Genomic DNA, 21,499 nt, shown 5'->3' with positions numbered 1-21,499 from the left:
GAAGACAATAGGAAAAAAAACCACAAGACACACATGAGAAGTAAATAGTTAAAGAATTGAGAAATGGATATTTGTTCTGCCTTCAGGTGCTCTCATATCAGCCCTTGTCCTTCTCTTTGCTCGTTATGCCTGGTCTAATGAAGAGAAGGATTAGGGGTGACATGTTAGCTGCCTTCCAGGATTTGAGGAGCTGCTAGAGGGAGGAGGGGGACAACGAGAAGGCAGAACGAGAAGCAATGGATGGAAACTAATCAAGGAATTAGGTTCTATGGAGATTCTCATTTAAAAGAAAAACAAGGAAGTCCAGTTGCCTCCTGAAAAAGCACCTTTGGGACAACCATGACCTGGAGGACTGAGAACCTCCATAAACCTTGAAGAAGTAGTTCTGAAGAAGCTTCTTAGATGAGAAGCAAAATGTCTTCAAAGCAAAACCAGAGAGCCTAGTTACCTCTTGAAAAAGCACCTCTGGGACAACCATGACCTGGAGGACGGAGAACCTCTATACACCTTGAAGAAGAAGTTCTGAAGAAGCTTCTTGGATGAGAAGGGAAATGTCTTCAGAGAAAGACTAGGAAGTCCAGTTGTCTCTTGAAAAAGCCCCTTTGGGACAACCATGACCTGGAGGACTGAGAACCTCCATAAACCTTGAAGAAGTTGGGAGGAAGCTTCTTGGATGAGAAGTGAAACGACTTCAGAAGAAAAAAAAAACCAAGAAAGTCCAGTTGTCTCTCAAAAAAAAAAAACCACCTTTGGGGACGGCTCAGAGGGAACGAACAAAACAAGATGAATGGCATTCGTTCAACAGAGCAAAGGGGACAATATTTTGCAATTCACAGAACTGGCCTACTTCCTAGATGGCTTCCGGTGGATCCATGGCCTTGTTTGTGGAGTTGCAATCATGCTGGTTGCATTGCTTCATCCTTCTGTCTACCAGTCACAAGACCCGATTGAGCAAGCAGAAGAAGGAAGTCAAGTTCAGCTTCTTCTAGAAGTCCGGGAAATCCCTTTCCCACTGTTGCTGTCTGCTTATTTCAGGACTGTTTCACCACCCAGGGATTAAGTCACAGACGGTAAACCGTGTGATGTAATTGAAGTGACCTGTAGATCTGGGTGTCTTCCTGTCTAGTATGGCAGACTTGAAAGGCTTGTTGTGAGCCAAGACACCATCTACTGGAGGATGGCTGTGAAGGTTGGACCATAAGGAAGGCCGAGTGCCAAAGAATGGAGGCCTTTGAACTCTGGTGCTGGAGAAGGAGACTCCTGCATTGAGTCCCTTGGACTGCAGGGCCATCCAACTGGTCAGTCCTAGAGGAGATCCACCCTGACTGCTCTTTAGAAGGCCAGATCCTGAAGAGGAAACTCAAAGACTTTGGCCACCTAATGAGAAGGAAGAAGGACTCCGTGGAGAAGAGCCTCTTGCTGGGAACCATGGAGGGCAAAAGAAGAAGGACTGCAAGGCCATCCAACTGGTCAGTCCTAGAGATCCACCCTGACTGCTTTTTAGAAGGCCAGATCCTGCTATAGGCTGCTATTTTTACACAGATGGATGGATGGATGGATGGATGGATAGACATAGACAGATGAGAGGGAGGGAGGGAGGAAGGGAAGGAGGGAGAGAGATGGATAGATGAATAGACAGATGAGAGAGAGGGAAGGAGAGAGGGAAGGAGGGAGAGAGGGAAGGAGGGAGGGAGAGAGAGGGATGGATAGACAGACAAGAAAGAGGGGAGGAGGGAGGGAAGGAAGGAGGGAGAGAGAGAGGGATAGACAGATGAGAGAGTGGGTGGGAGGAAGGGAAGGAGATAGATAGATAGATAGGTAGGTAGGTAGGTAGGTAGGTAGGTAGGTAGGTAGGTAGGTATGTAGATAGATAGACAGACAGATGTGAGGTCCTTGCTACTCTCTCTTTTCTTGCAGACATTTCATTACCCAACTAGATAATATCATCAGTGCGTTCATAGGCATGCAAGGCACCTATTTTGGATTGTAGGAGAAAGATTTGGGGAGATGGGATCTGGGACATCTGGGGGACGGAAATGAAAGAACCCCCCAGCCTGGGTAAAATGCTGCTACTCTGATGAGGAAAATATTTTTGCCCCTTCTTTGCAGGGTCGAAAATGGTTGGCACCAACCACGTGAGTTGGGAACATATTTTGGAATTTAAATTGGGCCGTGTTGACTTTGCGTAGGGCTTCGGGGCAAAACCCGGAGTACTTTCACCGTGTTTTGTTTGATCGGTTTGATTTTGTTTCACGGAATTGTTGCTTTTCGTCCAAGTGGCATTTTAGTTACAGGTTCGGTGGGCTCCCATTCATGGTGGGGAAAAGGGATATAATTAAGCGACGCGAAAACCAGACGCAGGGACAGGTTCATCCTCAAAAGAAGAAATTGGCTAACAATGTACACAGGGCTCAAAAAGTACAATTAGGCCTGCATTGGATTCCTCCCAGGTGGCTGAAATCAGCCCAAAGCGATGCGCGAACAGCCGAGGAAGAAGGAGTCGGATGCTCCCTTCCCATTTCTAAATGAGCCCAACCTGGTTCTCTGGGGCAAACAGTGACAAATGGTCCAATTAACTCTTGCCAGGCAGGGATAGCCAAGTAATCTAGTTAGCGCTCGGTCTAAGGATGGCCAGAGGTGCCCGGCTCAACCCAGGCGGTGGGATAATATGTTTTTGCTGGATGGTTTGTTGGTTCAGACAAATATTAGCCACTGCGTGTATATATATTCAAGAGAATTAAATGGCGTTTGCTTCTCCTGGTCAAGATGAGTCTCTCTTTCTCTCCCTCCCTCTCCCCCTCCCTCCCTCTATCTATCATCTATTTAAACATTTAACTATCATCAATTATCTATTATCTTTTTTTTTCTTATGATTTATCTCTATCATATCTATCATCTCTCTCTTTGCTCTAATCTGTCATTCATCCGTCCATCCATCCATCCATCCATCCATCCAACCATCCAACCATCTCTGATCTGCCTGCCTGTCTGTCTGTCTATCTATCTATCTATCTATCTATCTATCTATCTATCTATCTATCTATCTATCTATCTATCTATCATCTATCTATCTATCTGATCTGTCTGTGTCTGTCTATCTATCTGATCTATCTATCTATTTATCATCTATCTATCTATCTATCTATCTATCTATCTATCTATCTATCTATCTATCTATCTATCTATCTATCTATTTACCTATCTGATCTATCTATCTGTCTGTCTGTCTGTCTGTCTGTCTGTCTGTCTGTCTGTCTATCTATCTATCTATCTATCTATCTATCTATCTATCTATCTATCTATCTATCTATCTAGTCTATTTATCTATCCATCCATCTATCTGTCTGTCTGTCTGTCTGTCTATCTATCTATCTATCTATCTATCTATCTATCTATCTATCTATCTATCTATCTATCTATCTATCTATCTATCTGTATGTATATCTATCTATCTGTCTGTCTGTCTGTGTCTATTTGTCTATTTATCCATCCATCCATCCATCAATCCATCCATCCATCCATCCATCCATCCATCCATCTATCTGTCTATCTATCTGATTTATCTATCTATCTATCTATCTGTCTGTCTGTCTGTCTGTCTGTCTGTCTGTCTATCTATCTATCTATGTCTGTCTATCAATCTATCTATCTATCTGTCTGTCTGTCTGTCTGTGTCTATTTGTCTATTTATCCATCCATCCACCCGTCCATCCATCCATCCATCCATCCATCCATCCATCCATCCATCCATCCATCCATCCATCCATCCATCCATCCATCTATCTATCTATCTATCTATCTATCTAATCTATCTATCTAGTAAAGGTTCCCCTTGCACATATGTCCTAGTTGTTCCTGACTCTAGGGGGGCAGTTCTCATCTCCATTCCAAAGTCAAAGAGCCAGCGCTGTTCGAAGACGCCTCTGTGGTCATCTGGCCGGCATGACTAAACGCTGAAGGTGCATGGAATGCTGGTACCTTCCTATTTTTCTACTTGCATTTGTTAACGTGCTTTCGAACTGCTAGGTTGGCAGAAACTGGGACAAGTAACAGGAGCTCACTCCATTTGTGTGGCGCTAGGGATTCAAACCGCTGAACTGCCGACCTTTCTGATTGACAAGCTCAGCATCTTAGCCACTGAGCCACTGCGTCCCACCTATATATATAATCTCTCTCTCTCTCTCTCTCTCATCCATCTCTCTCTTATCAATATTATCTCTCTGTATGTATATTCTTTCTATCTATCTATCTATCTATCTATCTATCTATCTATCTATCTATCTATCTATCTATCTATCTATCTATCTCATTTTTAAACCACTCTTCTCCTTCACAGAGGGACTTTGGGCCGAGAAAAATGAAATATTAAAATATAAAAGCAATTTACAAAAGTTAAACATTCCTGCCGTTTGATGGTGTTAAAAGTATCTATTGCCCCAGGATGTAAGCTGCTCCAACTTAAGCTGCCTTTTTGCAATTGACCGATGGGGATTTTGTCAATGCCGGTGGGGTTTATGCTGTTATTTACCAATGCAGTTGCAGAGTCTCTGCCCATCCACGGATCAATTTGTCTTGTTCCTTTCCAGCATCTTCAAAGAGTCTACAGAGGAAAGAGTCTCACCAGTAGGGGGCCTCCTTCTAACAACCTTGACTGATTACCGGCAGCGAATCTGGCAGGTCAATGACGGTGCCCCCTGCTGGATTTTGCCAGCAGTGCATGAGCTTGCTGCACCCTCCTCAAAGGAACCCCCCCCCCCAGTCTCTTGTGCCAATGCTTACAAGGAGAAAATGTGTGGATCTGGGTGGAAACAGGGGGCCTGTGAAGGCCCCCCAAGTCTTGGGAAGGCAACGTTGACACTTGCGTTAGGAAAGGAAGAAGTGCTAATATTTCTTCAAGGTAGGATCGTCGCTGAAACTTTACCCGTGGGAGGGGTTAGCTGATTTAGGCCATATAAAGTGGTATCAACCCTTCACGTGATCTTGATTCTCTCCCTCTGTTGGTGCAGCCTAGAATTGCGTTGGCTTTTTTGGCAGCTGCTGCCCATGGCTGGCTCCTATTTAAATGATTGTCCACTAGGACTCCAAGATCCCTCTCACAGTCACTACTATTGAGTGAGGTACCACCTATACCATACCTGTGCATTTGGTTTTTCTTGCCTAAATGTAGAACCTTCCTTTTTTCACCCTTGAATTCCCTTTTGTTAGGTAGGGCCCAATGTTCAAGTCTGTCAAGATCCTTCTGTATCTTAAGCCTATCTTCTTTATTTATTATTTCATTTCATTTATTTATTTAGTTTAATCACCGATGTACAAGATAACAGGAATAAGAATAAACACGAATAAGAACACAGGAAATGGGTACAAATAAATGGGGACAGTAGGACAGCTTGGTGTCATCTGCAAATTTGATGAGTCCCCCATCTATCCCCTCGTCCGGGTCATTGATGAAGATGTTAAGAGAGTATTACAAAATAAAAATGAAATGAAAATAAATTAAAGCAGCCTTTGTGATTAATCCTATGGTTAGAGCTGTTGCGTATCAAGACCATCGTCTAATGCATGATGATGAGAGTGAAGAAATAAAATTCAATTTTGGTATCTTAAGGATATCCAATTCTGCAGCATTTCAATCGGCCTCTCTCTTCCAATTGGGTTGTAACCGAATAAACGCAGCCAATAAAAGCAGAATGAGAGAGATGGATGGGGCGTGGAAGAGCAGAAATTACTTTGTTAGTGTCAACGAGTTTTAAAAGAACCACCTTTTGATATCTTCCATTTGAAAGGCAAATGGGAGACGGAGAAGCTTTCTCAAGCAAATTCCTCTTATTTTGGGAAAACGCTCTCAGGCCGTGGCATCGCCCATTTTCCATTATCAATTCTCTCTTTGGGGAAATGGTGTCTGTTAAAAGTTCATTGCTTTTTTTTATTTTTCCTATTATTATTGTAGGGTTTTGGTGCACTATTTTGTGCTATTCTTTCCAAACGATTTCCTTAAAGAAAAGGGAGAGCTGCACTAACACGACGAGACGCGTGGCTGGGTCCTTATTTCAAGTTGATGGGAAAAAATCTCCACTTCTGGGCAAAACATCCAGATAGTTTTCTCAGCTGCAAAAATCAAAATACAAAAGAATTGGTTGGCCTGGTCTTCTTCTGAGATAGATCCATATCCATATCTGTTGTGGCCCAGCAGGAGCCGTTTGAGCCGCTGATGGACTCGGATAGCGGGGAACCCTAGGAGTCTGCGATGGAAGATGTGGAGGACCCTGGGCAGGGTTCAGACTCATAGCAGGGACCAATAGCAGTAGACTTATATACCGCTTCATAGGCCTTTCAGGCCTCTCTAAGCGGTTTACAGAGTCAGCATATTGCCCCCAACAATCTGGGTCCTCATTTTACCCACCTCGGAAGGATGGAAGGCTGAGTCAACCCTGAGCCGGTGAGATTTGAACCGCTGACCTGCTGATCTAGCAGTAGCCTGCAGTGCTGCATTTAACCACTGCGCCACCTTGGCTCTTGACCAGAGAGGCTGGTTGGACACCAGGAGACGCCTGAGGCATGGAGCAATGGGGAAGATCAAAGGGAGTTTGTCCCTGACGCCAGGCAACGAAGGGCGGAGAAACGGAGGCAGCAGTTACGGAGACAGACTCATAAGAGATAATCAAGCCCAGGTGGTTGTGGCTTGGCCCCTCCCAAGAGAGTATATAAGAAGAGACTTTAGGAGGAGCCCTTTTGCAGGACACAACCGTTCGTAGTAATCTGGAGAACTCCCTGTCTGGTCTGCCTTGTGTTCCCGTGTCTGTTGGAGTCTGGGTTGCTGCCAACGTCTTGCCAGTGAGTTGCGTCTGGGCTTTCAGCCAACAGGATTATAACTGCTGTGAATAAAGAGTGGCAAACAGCTAAGCCTGTGTCTGCGTTCATTACCATATGTAGGGGGGCCAGAACACATATCTATCTATCTATCTATCTATCTATCTATCTATCTATCTATCTATCTATCTATCTATCTATCTATCTATCTATCTATCTATCTATCTATCTATCTACCTACCTACCTACCTACCTACCTACCTACCTACCTACCTACCTACCTACCTTATCTATCTATCTATCTATCTATCTATCTATCTATCTATCTATCTATCTATCTATCTATCTATCTATCTATCTATCATCTATCTATCTATCTATCTATCTATCTATCTATCTATCTATCTATCTATCTATCTATCTATCACAACCTCCCAAGCCAGCCAACAGCCCTGGAATTCCTTGGCAGATGCTAAGGAAATATGACCCACACCACACTGTGCATGCTGATTGATATAACCAATATCTTATTGAAAAGGCAAATGAGATGCAGATGGTCCTTGACTTATAATGGGCTGCTTAGCGACAGTTTGAAGTTATGTAAAAGTAAAAGTAAAGGTTCCCCTCACACATATGTGCTAGTCATTCCCAACTCTAGGGGGCAGTGCTCATCTTTGTTTCAAAGCCAAAGAGCCAACGCTGTCCAAAGACGTCTCCGTGGTCATGTGGCCGGCATGACTCAACGCCGGAGGCGCACGGAACACTGTGATCTTCCCACCAAAGGTGGTTCCTGTTTTTCTACTTGCATTTTTTAACATGCTTTCGAACTGCTAGGTAGGCAGAAGCTGGGACGAGGAACGGGAGCTCATACCATTAAACAGCGCCAGGGATTCAAACCACTGAACTGGCAGCTTTTCTGATTGCCAAGCTCAGTGTCTTAGCCACTGAGCCACCGCATCCCTATTCGTTCAGGTTTTTTAAAAATCTTTTTCTAAAACTAAAGTCAGATGAAAGAACATTTGAGTGCTTCTATCGCCACAATCTTGTAAAGAACCAGAGTAATAAATGGGGTAGATCCTGAATAATTCCTAATTTTGCAGAGAAGTTATCCCACGTTTCTAATTTTAGTAGAGGGGAGCAAAGTTAAGGCACAGTGACCTACAGTATTTGCAAAGCGGTAAACCTACTAAATCTTCGGAGATATTTCTGGGAGAATAATGTGTAGAGCTTGCAGAAGAAGGAAGATTGTGATCTGAGTACAGAGGAGATGATTCCGGGTTATTTAATGATAATGACAGCACAATTTTTCTTTTCCCCCTTTTAAATAAAGCTGGTTAGGAAAAATAAAATAAAAAAGAACCAAACTTGACAAACTTGAACATTTGGCGTTATCTAATAAAATGAAATCCAAGGGTGAAAAGAGGAAGGTTCTACATTTAGGCAAGAAAAACAAAATGCACAGGGACAGTATAGGTGGTACCTTGCTCATTAGTAGCAACTGTGAGAGGGATCTTGGAGTCCTAGTGGACAACCGTTTAAATAGGAGCCAGCCGTGGGCAGCAGCTGCCAAAAAAGCCAACACAGTTCTAGGCTGCATCAACAGAGGGAGAGAATCAAGATCACGTGAAGGGTTAATACCACTTCATAAGGCCTTGGTAAGGCCACACTTGGAATACGGCATCCAGTTTTGGTCGCCATGATGTAGAAAAGATGTGAAGTCTCTAGAAAGAGTGCAGAGAAGAGCAACAAAGAGGATTAGGGGACTGGAGCCTAAAACATATGAAGAACGGTTGCAGGAACTGGGTAGGTCTAGTTTAATGAAAAAAAGGACCATGGAAGACATGATAGCAGTGTCTCAATATCTCAGGGGCTGCCTCAAAGAAGAGGCAGTCAAGCTGTTCTCCAAAGCACCAGAGGGCAGGACAAGAAGCAACGGGTGGAAACTAATCAAGGAGAGAAGCAACTTAGAACTAAGGAGAAATTTCCTGACAATTAATCAGTGGAGCAACTTGCCACCAGAGGTTGTGAATGCTCCAACACTGGAAGTTTTTAAGAAGAGGTTGGATAGCCATTTGTCTGAAATGGTAGAGGGTTTCCTGCCTAAGCAGGGGGTTGGACTAGAAGACCTCCAAGGTCCCTTCCAGCTCTGTAATTCTAATATGTGAAAGGATTCTGGGCTTAGTGGTAGAATTGCCACCTCTCTTGGTCCAACCTGTGATCTGAAGTCTTTTTGGGGAAAAAGTCCTTTCTCTCTCTCTCTCTCTCTCTCTCTCTCTCTCTCTCTCTCTCTCTCTCTCTCCCTCTCCCTCTCCCTCTCCCTCTCCCTCTCCCTCTCCCTCTCCCTCCCTCCCTCCCTCCCTCCCTCCCTCCCTCTCTCTCCATCCTTGTTTTTTGCTTCAGTAGGTCTCGTCCAAACGATCAATACAATGAAATAATTACTCTTACCTGTTCAGCTCCAAAGACCAGCCAGATTCGGTGATGAAGTGTCGTAATTTCTTCTAAAAAATACACAACAACTTAATTAAGACCTATCAAGCCGCTCCAACCCGCTCCCTCTTTGTCCATAATGTTCGCAAGGGGGAGAATCATTAAGCCCACGTCTCTAAGGCCTGGAGAAGCGATGGCTGAAGAGCTGAGAGAAATGGCACCTTCTGTCCAGGGATGATCTTTTATTTCTTACCTCCCTTTGGGTCAACTTTATTTAATCATGAAAAAAAAGGAGATTGAGCTCGACAGCCAGAGGTGGCATTTTCCGGTTCTCTGAACTACTCGAAATTTCCGCTACCGGTTCTCCAGAACCTGTCAGAACCTGCTGGATTTCACCCATTGCTGAAACTGGAGAAAAGCATTCTGATAGAAAAGCCATGGCCCCAACTGCTTACCTTTCCCCACATTACAGTGATGTGGGTCCCTTTCTGAGCACAGATTGGTTCTCCTCTTCAAAGCTGCTACTGGGAATTTTTTTTTTAGAATTCCAGGTGTGCCGAGTTCTCCCCGAGGGGAGAGTTCCAGATAAGGTGGACCCACTTCTCACGGTCCTTTAAAATCTCTCCTATCCACAGAAATACCTTTGGTGTTTCGCCTTAATTTACGTGAATGAATTGCTGCCTAATTCGAAAGACGGGAATGGACTTCTTGGATTAGAGAGAGAAAGAAAGAAAGAGGAAGAAAGAAAGAAAGAAAAATAGAAAAGAGAGAGAGAAAGAGAAAAGAGAGAGAGAGGGAAAGAAAGAATTAGAAAAGAGAGAAAGAAGAAAGAATGAAAAAAGAGAGAGAAAAAGAATAAGGAGAAAAGAGAGAGAAAGAGAAAAGAGAGAAAGAAGGAAGAATGAGAAACACAGAGAGAAAAGGAATAAAGAAAAAGAAAGAAGGAATGAGAAAGAGAGAGAAAAAGAATAGAAAAGAGAGAAAGGAAGAAAGGAAGAAGAAAGTGCAAGAAAGAAGAAAGAGAAAAGAAAAAGAGAAGAGAGAGAAAGAAAGGAAGAATGAAAGAAAAAAGAAAGAGAAAAAAGGAAGAGAAAAAAGAAAGAGAAAGAAGAAAGAGAAAGAGAAGAAAAAGAGAAGAGAGAGAAAGAGAAAGAGAAAGGGAGAATGAAAGAAGAAAGAGAAAAAAGAGAAAGAAGAGAGAAAAAAGAATAAAGAAAGAGAAAAGAGAGACAGAGAAAGAGAAAAGAGAGAAAGAAAGGGGAATGAGAGAGAGAAAAAAAGAAGAAAAAGAATGAGAAAGAGAGAGAAAAAGAATAGAAAAGAGAGAAAGGAAGAAAGGAAGAAAAAAAGTGTGAGAAAGAAGAAAGAGAAAATAAAAAGAGAAGAGAGAAAGAGAGAAAGAAAGGAAGAATGAAAGAAAAAAGAAAGAGAAAAAAGAAAGAAAAAAGAGAAAGAAGAAAGAGAAAGAGAAGAGAAAGAAAAAAGAAAGAAAAGAAAGAAAGAAAAAAAGAAAGAGAAAGAAGAAAGAAAAGAGAAGAGAAAGAGAAAAAGAAAGAAAAATGAAAGAGAAAAAAAGAAAGAGAAGGAAGAGAGAGAGAAAGAAAAAAGAGAGAGAGAGAGAAGAAAGGAAACCCAGACGACATTAAAAAAGCATAGTTTTATTTTTAAAAAATTCTTTTAAATCATATTCCAAAGTGGTTAAAATGGTCCGGTTTTGATCATTGATGGGATTTTCAAAGGGGGAGAAGAAGAAGAAGAAGAAATCAAAGCAAACTCATCAGCTCCGTGTCTTAAAGTGTTGATTGTCTTGAAAAAAAAGAAAGAAGAAAGGGAACCCCAAAGACATTCACATGTACATCCATTCTACCCTGATAAAGAGAAAGATACCCCCAGTTCACTGCCTGTTGTGTGCCGCCCAGAGTCGCGTCGGGATGGGCCGCCGTCGACCCCAACCTTGGCCGGGCCGCTGAATTTGAGGCCGCTGCTCTTTTTGCGCGGGTGCTAGACGAAGGAAGAGAACCCTGTCACGGGAGTCCTTGAGCCCGGAGTGGGCTGCCCTGTCGGCGTGTAGACCCCGCCCGAACTCTGCGTGGTGATCACAGTCTGGAAGTACGGTTCGGCCTCGCTCCCCACCCGCTCCTCGTATCTGTAAGGCGTCGAATGCTTTGTGCCCTTTTGCTGGCGTTTCCACGAATTGTAGTAGCTGGGGTCGCTCATGTAGTGGTTGACGAACGAATGCTTTGGCAGCTCATCTTCGTAGTCGGAGTCCGTCCCCTGTGAGTGGAGAGAGAAAACGGTCTGGTTAATGTCTCGGTCACGGTTGTTCTGGCCGAGGCTTCCCAAGAACAGGGAGTGAACTCCTTGTCCCGACAAAAGCCGCTTTTATTAACTGACTGTGGATTCTTCCCATTCACATCCAGCAGAGTCTTTCAAAGGAGGATTTACGGTCACAGACCTTATCTGGCTTGGAGAGCTGCCAGGACGATCTCTGCAGAACTTGGCAAGGAGCCTCGGAGAGTCACGAACCAATGAAGCAAATTAATGGTCTCCTGCAAACTCCACTCCCCTTTTGCTCCTCTGTTATTTCTTCTGGGAGAGGCCATTCAATGTCCACCTGTGGCCTTACTCCCAAGTCAACCCCTGTTTTTTAGCTGTTCCCTTCGTCCGGCAACTCTGCGCATGCGCACACTGGGAACAGGCTCCAGCTGTTCTTCTGCCTCACTGATCTCTGACTCTGAAGGCAGCTGATAACTGTCAGACGGCCCTGGCCCCCTCTCTGCCTCCGACACAGAGCCCTCATCAGAGCCTTCCCCAGACTCCAGAACTGGCCCATGTTCCTCCCCAACCTCCTCACTGTCTGAATAGGCTGCCAGCTCTACTGGCGGGCCACAACAACGGTGTGGTCCGCGCGGTCATCGTTTTTGGAATGGTGAATCTGTAGGTTGGAGGACCGAGAGACAGCTCTACTACAGGTTGCAGAGAAGAAGGCGAATGATGCAACTCCCTGAAACATTAAGGTGTGCAATTCAAGAGAGCAGGGTGCAGGAATCGCGTGGCACTGGAAGCAAAAGGGCGCCATGCCTTATCTTCAGGGTGGCAGGAAAGACAGGGCTTTGTCTGTTCCACCTTGTCTCGAGTCTTCTTCAAACCTCTCCCAGGTGTGGATCAGGATGTTTAGCCTACCGAACTGAATCTCGTATGTATGTGTTTTCAGGAAGGACTGCAATCTCTCCTTGAGTTGATCCTTCCAACTGGACTCATCGTCCTCTTTTAATGACCCCATAATCCCTTGTGGGGTGGAGTCTGGGCAATTGAATGAAGCTAGTAGAGAATTTTACTGGCCAGATGCTCTCCCTGTTACCAATGAGGAGTTTTGTTCAGCAGATATATTCTCATTGTGCCCAGAGAGAGAAATAATCTGCCTCGACCTAGGATCGAGCTTACAGCCTCCTGAGTGTGAGGCGAGAGCTCCCACCTCTAGGCCACCCCCGCCACTTCATTCCTCCAACTTCAAGAAATATTGAAGGGGGGACGTTCTGCGGAACTTGGTTCCCAGCTTGGTTGCTTTGGGAGGAACTCAGGTGAACCGTGACTCTCGTTTCTCTTTTGATTCTGGCCAACGTATCACCTATAAACTCTTTTGATTTGATGCCCCCAAAGGTTTGAGTCAGGGGTGAAATCCACCTACCTTTGCTTCAGTAGCAATGTGAGCGCTTTCTAGCTAATATAAATCATGTGTCACAGCTGATCGTTGGAAAAACCAGTTCGCTGAACTGGTAGCATTTTTTTTTACTACTAGTTCTGGTGAACAGGTAGCATTTTTTTTACTGCTAGTTCTGGTGAATAGGTAGCATTTTTACTACTGGTTTGGGTGAACCGGTCCAAACCGGTAGCATTTTTTTTTACTACTAGTTCCAGTGAACAGGTAGCACTTCTACTACTCGTTCGGGTGAACTGGTCCAAACCGCTAGCATTTTTTTTACTACTAGTTCTGGTGAACAGGTAGCATTTTTACTACTGGTTTGGGTGAACTGGTCTGAACCGGTAGCATTTTTTTTACTACTAGTTCCAGTGAACAGGTAGCACTTCTACTACTCATTCGGGTGAACTGGTCCAAACCGCTAGCATTTTTTTTACTACTAGTTCTGGTGAATAGGTAGCATTTTTACTACTGGTTTGGGTGAACTGGTCTGAACTGTTGGCATTTTTTTTACTACTAGTTCCAGTGAACAGGTAGCACTTCTACTACTCGTTCGGGTGAACTGGTCCAAACCGCTAGCATTTTTTTTTACTACTAGTTCCAGTGAACAGGTAGCATTTTTACTACTGGTTTGGGTGAACAGGTCTGAACTGGTAGCATTTTTTTTACTACTAGTTCCAGTGAACAGGTAGCATTTCACCCCTGATTTGAGTCCAACAGTTAGATCTTAGAATGGTTTCTCTGCTCCCTTAGAACCACATTCAAATCCAACCCACAGGGGCCCCATTTTGTATATCCCCCCCAGTGCCCCAGAGTGGCATTTGGATGGTCCAGGAGGGGCGTCCCTTAATTTATTATCTTTTAAGTGTGACATTCTCTATTTTATCTGTTGTTAAAAACACATTTGAGAACTCTGAATATGAACGATACAGTTTGAGACGCATAAAATCAATTTTCGCTATGCAGCTGCCGGCATAATGAGACTCTTACCTGGCGGTTTTTAGCGGTGAGCGAGGGGCTCCACCAGATAAGAAGACGGAGGCAAACTCACGGGGAGAAGGTGTGTGTGTGTGTTGGTGTGTGTGTGTGTGGGTGTGTGTGGGTGTATGGAGGAAACTGGCAAGCAAATTAGGAATTATAGCCACTTGAAAAGAGCTGCAGGGAATTGGAGGGAGGGGGGTATCCGTAATCTCCCCTCCCCGTGGCAAAAATGGCCCGTTCAGCTGTTCCTGTATATTCTATTCCTGCAAAAACAGAGGATACTAAAGCCCTATCTGGCTCTGTTTAGTTTACAGGCCCAGCAGGGAAATGACAGAAGGGAAATGACAGGAATAATGAATTCCAGCCTGATTAGAAATTTCTATTTCTGTATGCATCACTATTCAAAGAGAGATCCAGCCGCCCGAAGAGGCTAAATCTAAGCGCTTTGCTTTCATGTCTCATGCGCTATTATGAACAAGGTATACGCGGCCAAAGCTTGGATGGAAAGATGGAGCGGGATCAATGCAGGGAATCCTCAACCTTCCGTTTTACAAGTCAGAACTGAGGAAGCTTCTTGGAGGAGAAGCGAAAACGTCTTCAAAGAAAAGCCAGAAAGTTCCAGTCGCCTTTTGAACAAGCGCCATAGGGGTGTCTAACCTGTGGAGGCATCAAGCTTGCGGTTGATGGTCTACCATAGGGGTCTCCAACCTTGGCAACTTTAAGACTTGTGGAGGCCTTGAGCTTGCAGTTGATGGTCTACCATAGGGGTCTCCAACCTTGGCCACATTAAGACCTATGGAGACATTGAGCTTGTAGTTGATGGTCTACTATAGGGGTCTCCAACCTTGGCCACATTAAGACCTATGGAGACATTGAGCTTGTAGTTGATGGTCTACTATAGGGGTCTCCAACCTTGGCCACATTAAGACCTATGGAGACATTGAGCTTGTAGTTGATGGTCTACTATAGGGACATCCAACCTTGGCAACTTTAAGACCTATGGAGGCATTGAGCTTGCAGTTGATGGTCTACCATAGGGGTCTCCAGCCTTGGCAACTTAAGACCTATGTTGATGGTCTATTATAGGGGTCTCCAACCTTGGCAACTTTAAGACCTATGGAGACATTGAGCTTGAGGTTGATGGTCTACTATAGGGGTCTTCAACCTTGGCAACTTTAAGACTTGTGGAGGCATTGAGCTTGCGGTTGATGGTCTACCATAGGGGTCTCCAACCTTGGTAACTTTAAGACCTATGGAGACATTGAGCTTGAGGTTGATGGTCTACCATAGGGGTCTCCAACCTTGGCCACATTAAGACCTATGGAGACATTGAGCTTGAGGTTGATGGTCTACCATAGGGGTCTCCAACCTTGGCAACTTTAAGACCTATGGAGACATTGAGCTTGAGGTTGATGGTCTACTATAGGGGTCTCCAACCTTGGCAACTTAAGACCTATGGAGACATTGAGCTTGAGGTTGATGGTCTACTATAGGGGTCTCCAACCTTGGCAACTTAAGACCTATGGAGACATTGAGCTTGAGGTTGATGGTCTACTATAGGGGTCTCCAACCTTGGCAACTTTAAGACTTGTGGAGGCATTGAGCTTGCAGTTGATGGTCTACTATAGGGACTTCCAATCTTGGCAACCTTAAGACCTGTGGAGGCATCAAGCTTGGGGTTGATGGTCTACCATAGGGTTGTCCAACCTTGACAATCTTAAGACCTGGGGACTTCAACTCCCAGAATTCCCCAGCCATCTTGACATGGTAGCGCAGGCTGGCTGGGGGATTCTGGGCGTTGAAGTCCCCAGGTCTTAAAGTTGCCAAGATTGGATGTCCCTATGGTAGACCATCAACCCCAAGCTTGATGCCTCCACAGGTCCTAGGATTGCCAAGGTTGGACACTCCTGCTGGTGGACAAGGCCAGCGAGATCAGCCCCGAGCATTAAGCATGCTCAGGTTCTGATGCCGGGACCTTGGCAAATGTTTCCTGCAGCCCCCCCCCTCATGATTACCCGAATGGCCTCCGTCCCGGCTTACGGCTCAAAAGGAGCACGTTCCTTTTTAATGACTTCAAAGTATTGACTAAGTGGCAATGCAGCAGGGCCGTGTGGTCTCGGCGGTGCAGTGATCGCGGCATCCTCCCGACGGTTGCCAGGGCAACAGCATCGGCCCGGAATTTGATTGGGTGCTCAGGTAGATTGGAAATTGACCAGCCAAAGTGCACTGATGCCTGGGCAGCCAGAAAAACAGAGAAAATGCCCCAAATACATATATATTTATATATATATGTATTGGTCAGGTGGATGAAACAAAGGCCGAGAGCAGATAAATTGGAGAACTCCCGGGCTGGCTTTTGCTTAAAGCCGGCATTGTGGGGGGATTTCAAAAGCGTGGCAGCTGTCAAATTTCGGTCGGAAACAGGCTGAGCAAAAGAATTGGGTACCTTTTCTTTTTGATCGCGAGAGAGGCAAACGGCTGGATGGGCTCGAATCCTTTCAAAAGACATCAGAAGAAGAAGGGGGGAAAAAAACACCCCTTTGGTTGGTTTCTATCTCCTCTCTCCAGCCTTTCCTTTCCTAAGACCGATAAATGCTGCAACCTTCATCAAAATGCAAAATCCTGGTGTGGGGTGTTGGCAGAAAGCCTCGGGTCCCTTAATCCGGCCCCCAATGCATTGCTTTGTGCGGGGAGGGGGTGGGGGGTGTCCATGCTCTTAGATGGTCTGGAGTGGAAGAGGCTTAATGATATGCAGTCTGCGGGCAGACACGTCTCATCTTCAATAATAATATTAATATGACTTCTTTCCATCTCTCTGTCTCTCTCGGTTTCTGTCTCTCTCTCTCTATGTCCCACCCCTCTCTGTCCCCCTCCTCTCTCTGTCTCTCTCTGTCTACCCCTCTCTCTGTCCCTGTTTCTCTGTCTTTCTCTCTGCGTCGCTCTCTCTCTTTGTCTCTCCATCTCTGTCTCCTTCTCTCTTTGTCTCTCTGTCTCTTTCTCTCTCTGTCTACCCCTCTGTCCCTGTCTCTCTGTCTCTCTCTCTCTGTGTTGCTCTCTCTCTTTGTCCCCCCTCTCTTTGCCTCTCTGTCCCTGTCTCTCTCTCTGCCTCACCATCTCTCTGTCTCTGTCTCTGCCTCTCTCTGTGTTTTTCTGCCTCTCTGTCCCTGTCTCTCTCTCTCTGCCTCTCTGTCTCTCTGTCTCTCCATCTCTCTCTCTCCCTTTCTCTGTCCCCATCTCTCTTTCTCTCTCCCTGTCTCTTTCTCTGTCTCTCTCTGTCTACCCCTCTCTCCGTCCCTGTCTCTCTCTGTGTGTGTGTTGCTCTTTCTCTTTCTCTCTCTCTCTCTCTCTTTGCCTCTCTGTCCCTGTCTCTCTCTCTGCCTCACCATCTCTCTGTCTCCTCTCTCTGTCTCTGCCTCTCTCTGCCTCTCTGTCCCTGTCTCTCTCTCTCTGCCTCTCTGTCTCTCCATCTCTCTGCCTCTCTGTCTCTCCATCTCTTTCTCCCTTTCTCTGTCCCCATCTCTCTTTCTCTCTCCCTGTCTCTGTCTCTCTCTCTGCCCACCCCTCTTTCTCTCTCTGTCTCTTTCTCTGTCCACCCTCTCTCTGTCTCTCTTTTTTTCTCTCTCTCTCTCTGCCTCTCTGTCTCTCCATCTCTCTCTGCCTCTCTGCCTCTCCATCTCTCTCTCCCTTTCTCTGTCCCCATCTCTCTTTCTCTCTCCCTGTCTCTGTCTCTCTCTCTGCCCACCCCTCTTTCTCCCTCTGTCTCTTTCTCTGTCCCCCCACTCTCTGTCTCTCTTTCTTTCTCTCTCTCTGCCAGCATCTCCCCATTGGTACTCCCTCTGCTTGATGGAAAGGAGCGTTATTGACGTGATTAGCTCGGCCTCGTTAAAATTCAGCTTGCAGGGGATCCAACATGCTTGACCAATGTCACCGTTGACTTTGACAGGAGGGCAAAACATGCAAGAGCCCCACACAAGGTCCGGGGGACAGCCACACACCCATCTCTCGCACGGACCTGGCTTCGACAGAATTATTTTTGGGGGTGGAAAATTTAAGGAGCCAAGAAGCAGGCAGGCAGGGGAATTGCTGTCCACTGTCAGTCCTGTGGATTCTCTTGGGCAAAGCTCCCTCCGCGCATTTCCCTTCAAACCGGACTGATTTCAGGTTCCAAGCACGGAGAAGAGAAATCTGATTAGGGATTTCCCAATTTAGGTTTTCCTAGAACAAATGTTTTTTCCCCCACCTTGTAAGTAAATACAGGTAATCCTCAACGACCATGGATTGGGCTCGACATTCATGTTGCTAAGTGAGACATTGATTAAGTGAGCTTTGCCCCAAATTTACAACCTTTGCTGCCACAGTTGTTAAGTGAATCCCTGCATGGTTAAATTAGTAGTGCGGCTGTTAAGTCAATCTGGCTTCCCCATTGACTTTGCTGGTCAGAAGGTCAGAAAAAGGGGACCACAAGAATACCACTAAGGTCACAAATTAGAGTGCGTTGCCAAGTGTGTGAATTTTGATCACGTGGCCACCAGGCGGCTGCAATGGTCATAAGTGTGAAAAACAGTCACAAGTCAACTTTTCAGTGATGTTGTGACTTTGAATCAGGTGCAATTCAGCCAGTTCTATCCAGTTTGGGCGAACCGGTAGGGGTTGCGGTGGGAGACTCTGCCCACCCACCCGAATGTCATCACATCCCGATTTTGATCCTCTCCGGCTGTATCTTCTGTTAAGATACAGTCTGTTGTGCCTTAAAATGGCTCCTACTGTACTGCCATAAAATGACTTCTACTGTGCTGCTATAAAATAGCTTCTACTGTGCTGCCATAAAATGGCTTCTACTGTACTGCCATAAAATGGCTTCTACCGTACTGCCATAAAATGGCTTCTACTGTGCATCGCAATGGAGTTCCCATGGTAATGGTTTCACAGCACTCCACAAAGGGGCTTCCTCTGGTAATGGGGAAAATCCAACATTAGAAATTATGTTTGGTCTGGACATTTCCCCCCCTATAAATAAATCCCAGGTTTATTGGCTAGTATTTTTTTTAAAAAGGAAGATTGGGTTGGCTCTTTCTCGAGAGGGGAACTAAAGACGTCTTAACCAGAATCAGAATAAAGCTGGATGGGACCTTGGAAGTCTTCTAGTCCAGCCCCTGCTCAAGCAGCCGTTCTTTTCTACCACCTTTCTACGACTCCTCATACTTCCTCCAGATCTGAGACACGGGAAACCAGCCAGCATCAAAAGTCTAACAGGAGCAGGCTGGATCATAGCAATAGCAATACCAGTTCGACTTATATACCGCTTCATAGGGCTCTCAGCCCTCTCTAAGCGGTTTACAGAGTCAGCATATCGCCCCCACAGTCTGGGTCCTCATTTCACCCACCTCGGAAGGATGGAAGGATGAGTCAACCTTGAGCCGGTGAGATTAGAACCGCTGAACTGCAGATAACAGTCAGCTGAAGTGGCCTGCAGTACTGCACCCTAACCACTGCGCCACCTCGGCTCTTCTCATGCGGGCGGGGGGGAAACGTCACAAAACCAGGATTGTCTCTGTGCCAAAAACTCCTCTCGGGGACGGTTATGGGTTATGGCCTTCTTGACACCACGGGCAAGGGAAGGGTTTAATGAGAGAACAGGAACCGTACGTTGGGGGATCCCCCCTCCCACCTCTCTCTCTTGGCTCAGCCAACCGATGTCCTCTCGGCCGGGAGTTGGGTCTTAACGTTCTCTGGGGCACGTGGGGCTCCTGCCACGGATATCAAAAGTGACCCAGCCAACATCGCGCCGTGTGTAATGGCAGGTTTTAATTCCGGGGTGTCACACGGAGAAGAACAGAGGCGCTGCGAGTCCAATCACAAGATAATGTTGTCACTCCCCAGCGGCTCGGTCAGAGGGCAGGAGAAAGCAGCGGGCTGCCAAAGATAATTAACAAGAGGTGAAAGGCAGGTGACCAGGAGGACACCTCAGCAGAAACACGGCCGAGAAGACAATTAATCTTCTCTCTCTCTTGGGGGGCCTCCATGGCCGACCCGGATTCTTCCTGCGTCCTCCTTGCCAAAGAGTGGAGCTCGTAATATTTCTGCTGCCGTCTCTGCTCTCCCTGATCTCTCAAATCAGGTTAGAGCAGCCCCCCCCAACTTTTTAAACAATTCATGGTCCCTCACTCTGTTCTGGGGGGGGGGGCAGACTGGGTGGGTGTAGCTAGAGGGTCATGTGACCAGGTGGGCATGGCCAGCTTATCAGTCCATTAAACAATACACACAAATTAAACTTTAATTTGTCACGCTCCTGGGGGTGGAAAGCAGGTTAGTGAAGGATTGTGGCTGCCTTGGGGCGGGGGGAGGGTTGCATCTCTCTCTCTCTCCCTCTTTATCTCTCTCTCGCCCTCCCTTCTTTCCCCTCTTCACCGCTCCTTCCTTCCTTCGTTTCTTCCTTCTTTCCTCTCTCTACTGCTCATTCCTTCTTTCATTTCTCTACCATTCCTTCCTTCCTTTCTTCTTTCCTGTCCTCTCTCCATCACTCCTTCCTTCCTTCCCTTCTTCTCTCCACCTCTCCTTCCTTCCTCTCTCCATCACTCCTTCCTTTCTTTCTTTTTTCCTTCTTCTCTCAATTTCTTCCTTCCTTCTTTCCTCTCTCCACTGCTCCTTCCTTCCTTCTTTCATCTCTCTACCACTCCTTCCTTCCTTTCTTCTTTCCTGTCCTCTCTCCACCATTCCTTCCTTCCTTCCCTTCTTCTCTCCACCTCTCCTTCCTTCCTGTCTCCATCACTCCTTCCTTTCTTTCTTCTTTTCCTTCCTCTCTCAATTTCTTCCTTTCTTCTTTCCTCTCTCCACTGCTCCTTCCTTCCTTCTTTCATCTCTCTACCACTCCTTCCTTCCTTTCTTCTTTCCTGTCCTCTCTCCACCACTCCTTCCTTCCTTCCCTTCTTCTCTCCACCTCCCCTTCCTTCCTCTCTCCATCACTCCTTCCTTTCTTTCTTCTTTTCCTCCCTCTCTCCATTTCTTCTTTCCTTCTTTCCTCTCTCCACTGCTCCTTCCTTCCTTCTTTCATCTCTCTACCACTCCTTCCTTCCTTTCTTCTTTCCTGTCCTCTCTCCACCACTCTTTCCTTCCTCTCTCCATCACTCCTTCCTTTCTTTCTTCTTTTCCTCCTTCTCTCCATTTCTTCCTTCCTTCCTTCTTTTCTCTCTCCACTGTTCCTTCCTTCCTTCCTTTCCTCTCTCCACCACTCCTCCCTCCTTCCCCCTTTCCCTCCCCTCCCTCCCCACAGACAGGACTTTTCATGTAAACCTTACTGTGGGAGGAGGGATTGCGGAGAGGTATCCTAACCTGTCAAAGCCTTTTTCCTCCCAGAGCTCCAGCCCAGGAGGATCTCCTCTGCCAGAGCACGAGGCGGGGGGTCCCTAATCAACATGCCCCTGGCATTCGCCTTGATTGATTGCATTTCCCTTTCACAATCTGGCATTTTCAGATCCACAGATAGAAACGCAGGCATTGTGTTGAGAAGGGAGGGTGGGAGGGGGGACAGGGAGGGGTCATTCTGCCTTGTCAACTTGAGGCTTTCAAGATAATATTGCCTTACAT

At 46.0% G+C, this 21,499-nt stretch overlaps 1 protein-coding gene across 1 annotated transcript in view; it reads right to left on the bottom strand.

Annotated features, from left to right (window-relative positions):
* Window positions 1-10,876: 10,876 nt before the first annotated feature.
* SDK1 (sidekick cell adhesion molecule 1) overlaps window positions 10,877-21,499 on the bottom strand; it is a 501,088-nt gene continuing 490,465 nt past the window's right edge. Inside the window, 1 exon segment of the mRNA XM_087729082.1 lies at window positions 10,877-11,508. Coding sequence (XP_087585208.1) covers window positions 11,236-11,508 — 273 coding nt within the window. The 3' untranslated portion in view covers window positions 10,877-11,235.

Source organism: Thamnophis sirtalis, unplaced genomic scaffold (assembly GCF_051295495.1).
Source record: "Thamnophis sirtalis isolate CommonGarterSnake01/CBP01778 unplaced genomic scaffold, rThaSir2_p1.2 scaffold_14, whole genome shotgun sequence".
In the NCBI taxonomy this organism is placed as follows: domain Eukaryota; kingdom Metazoa; phylum Chordata; class Lepidosauria; order Squamata; family Natricidae; genus Thamnophis; species Thamnophis sirtalis.
Note: the sequence above shows the minus strand (reverse complement) of the source record. Positions and strands in the feature narration are given on the sequence as shown.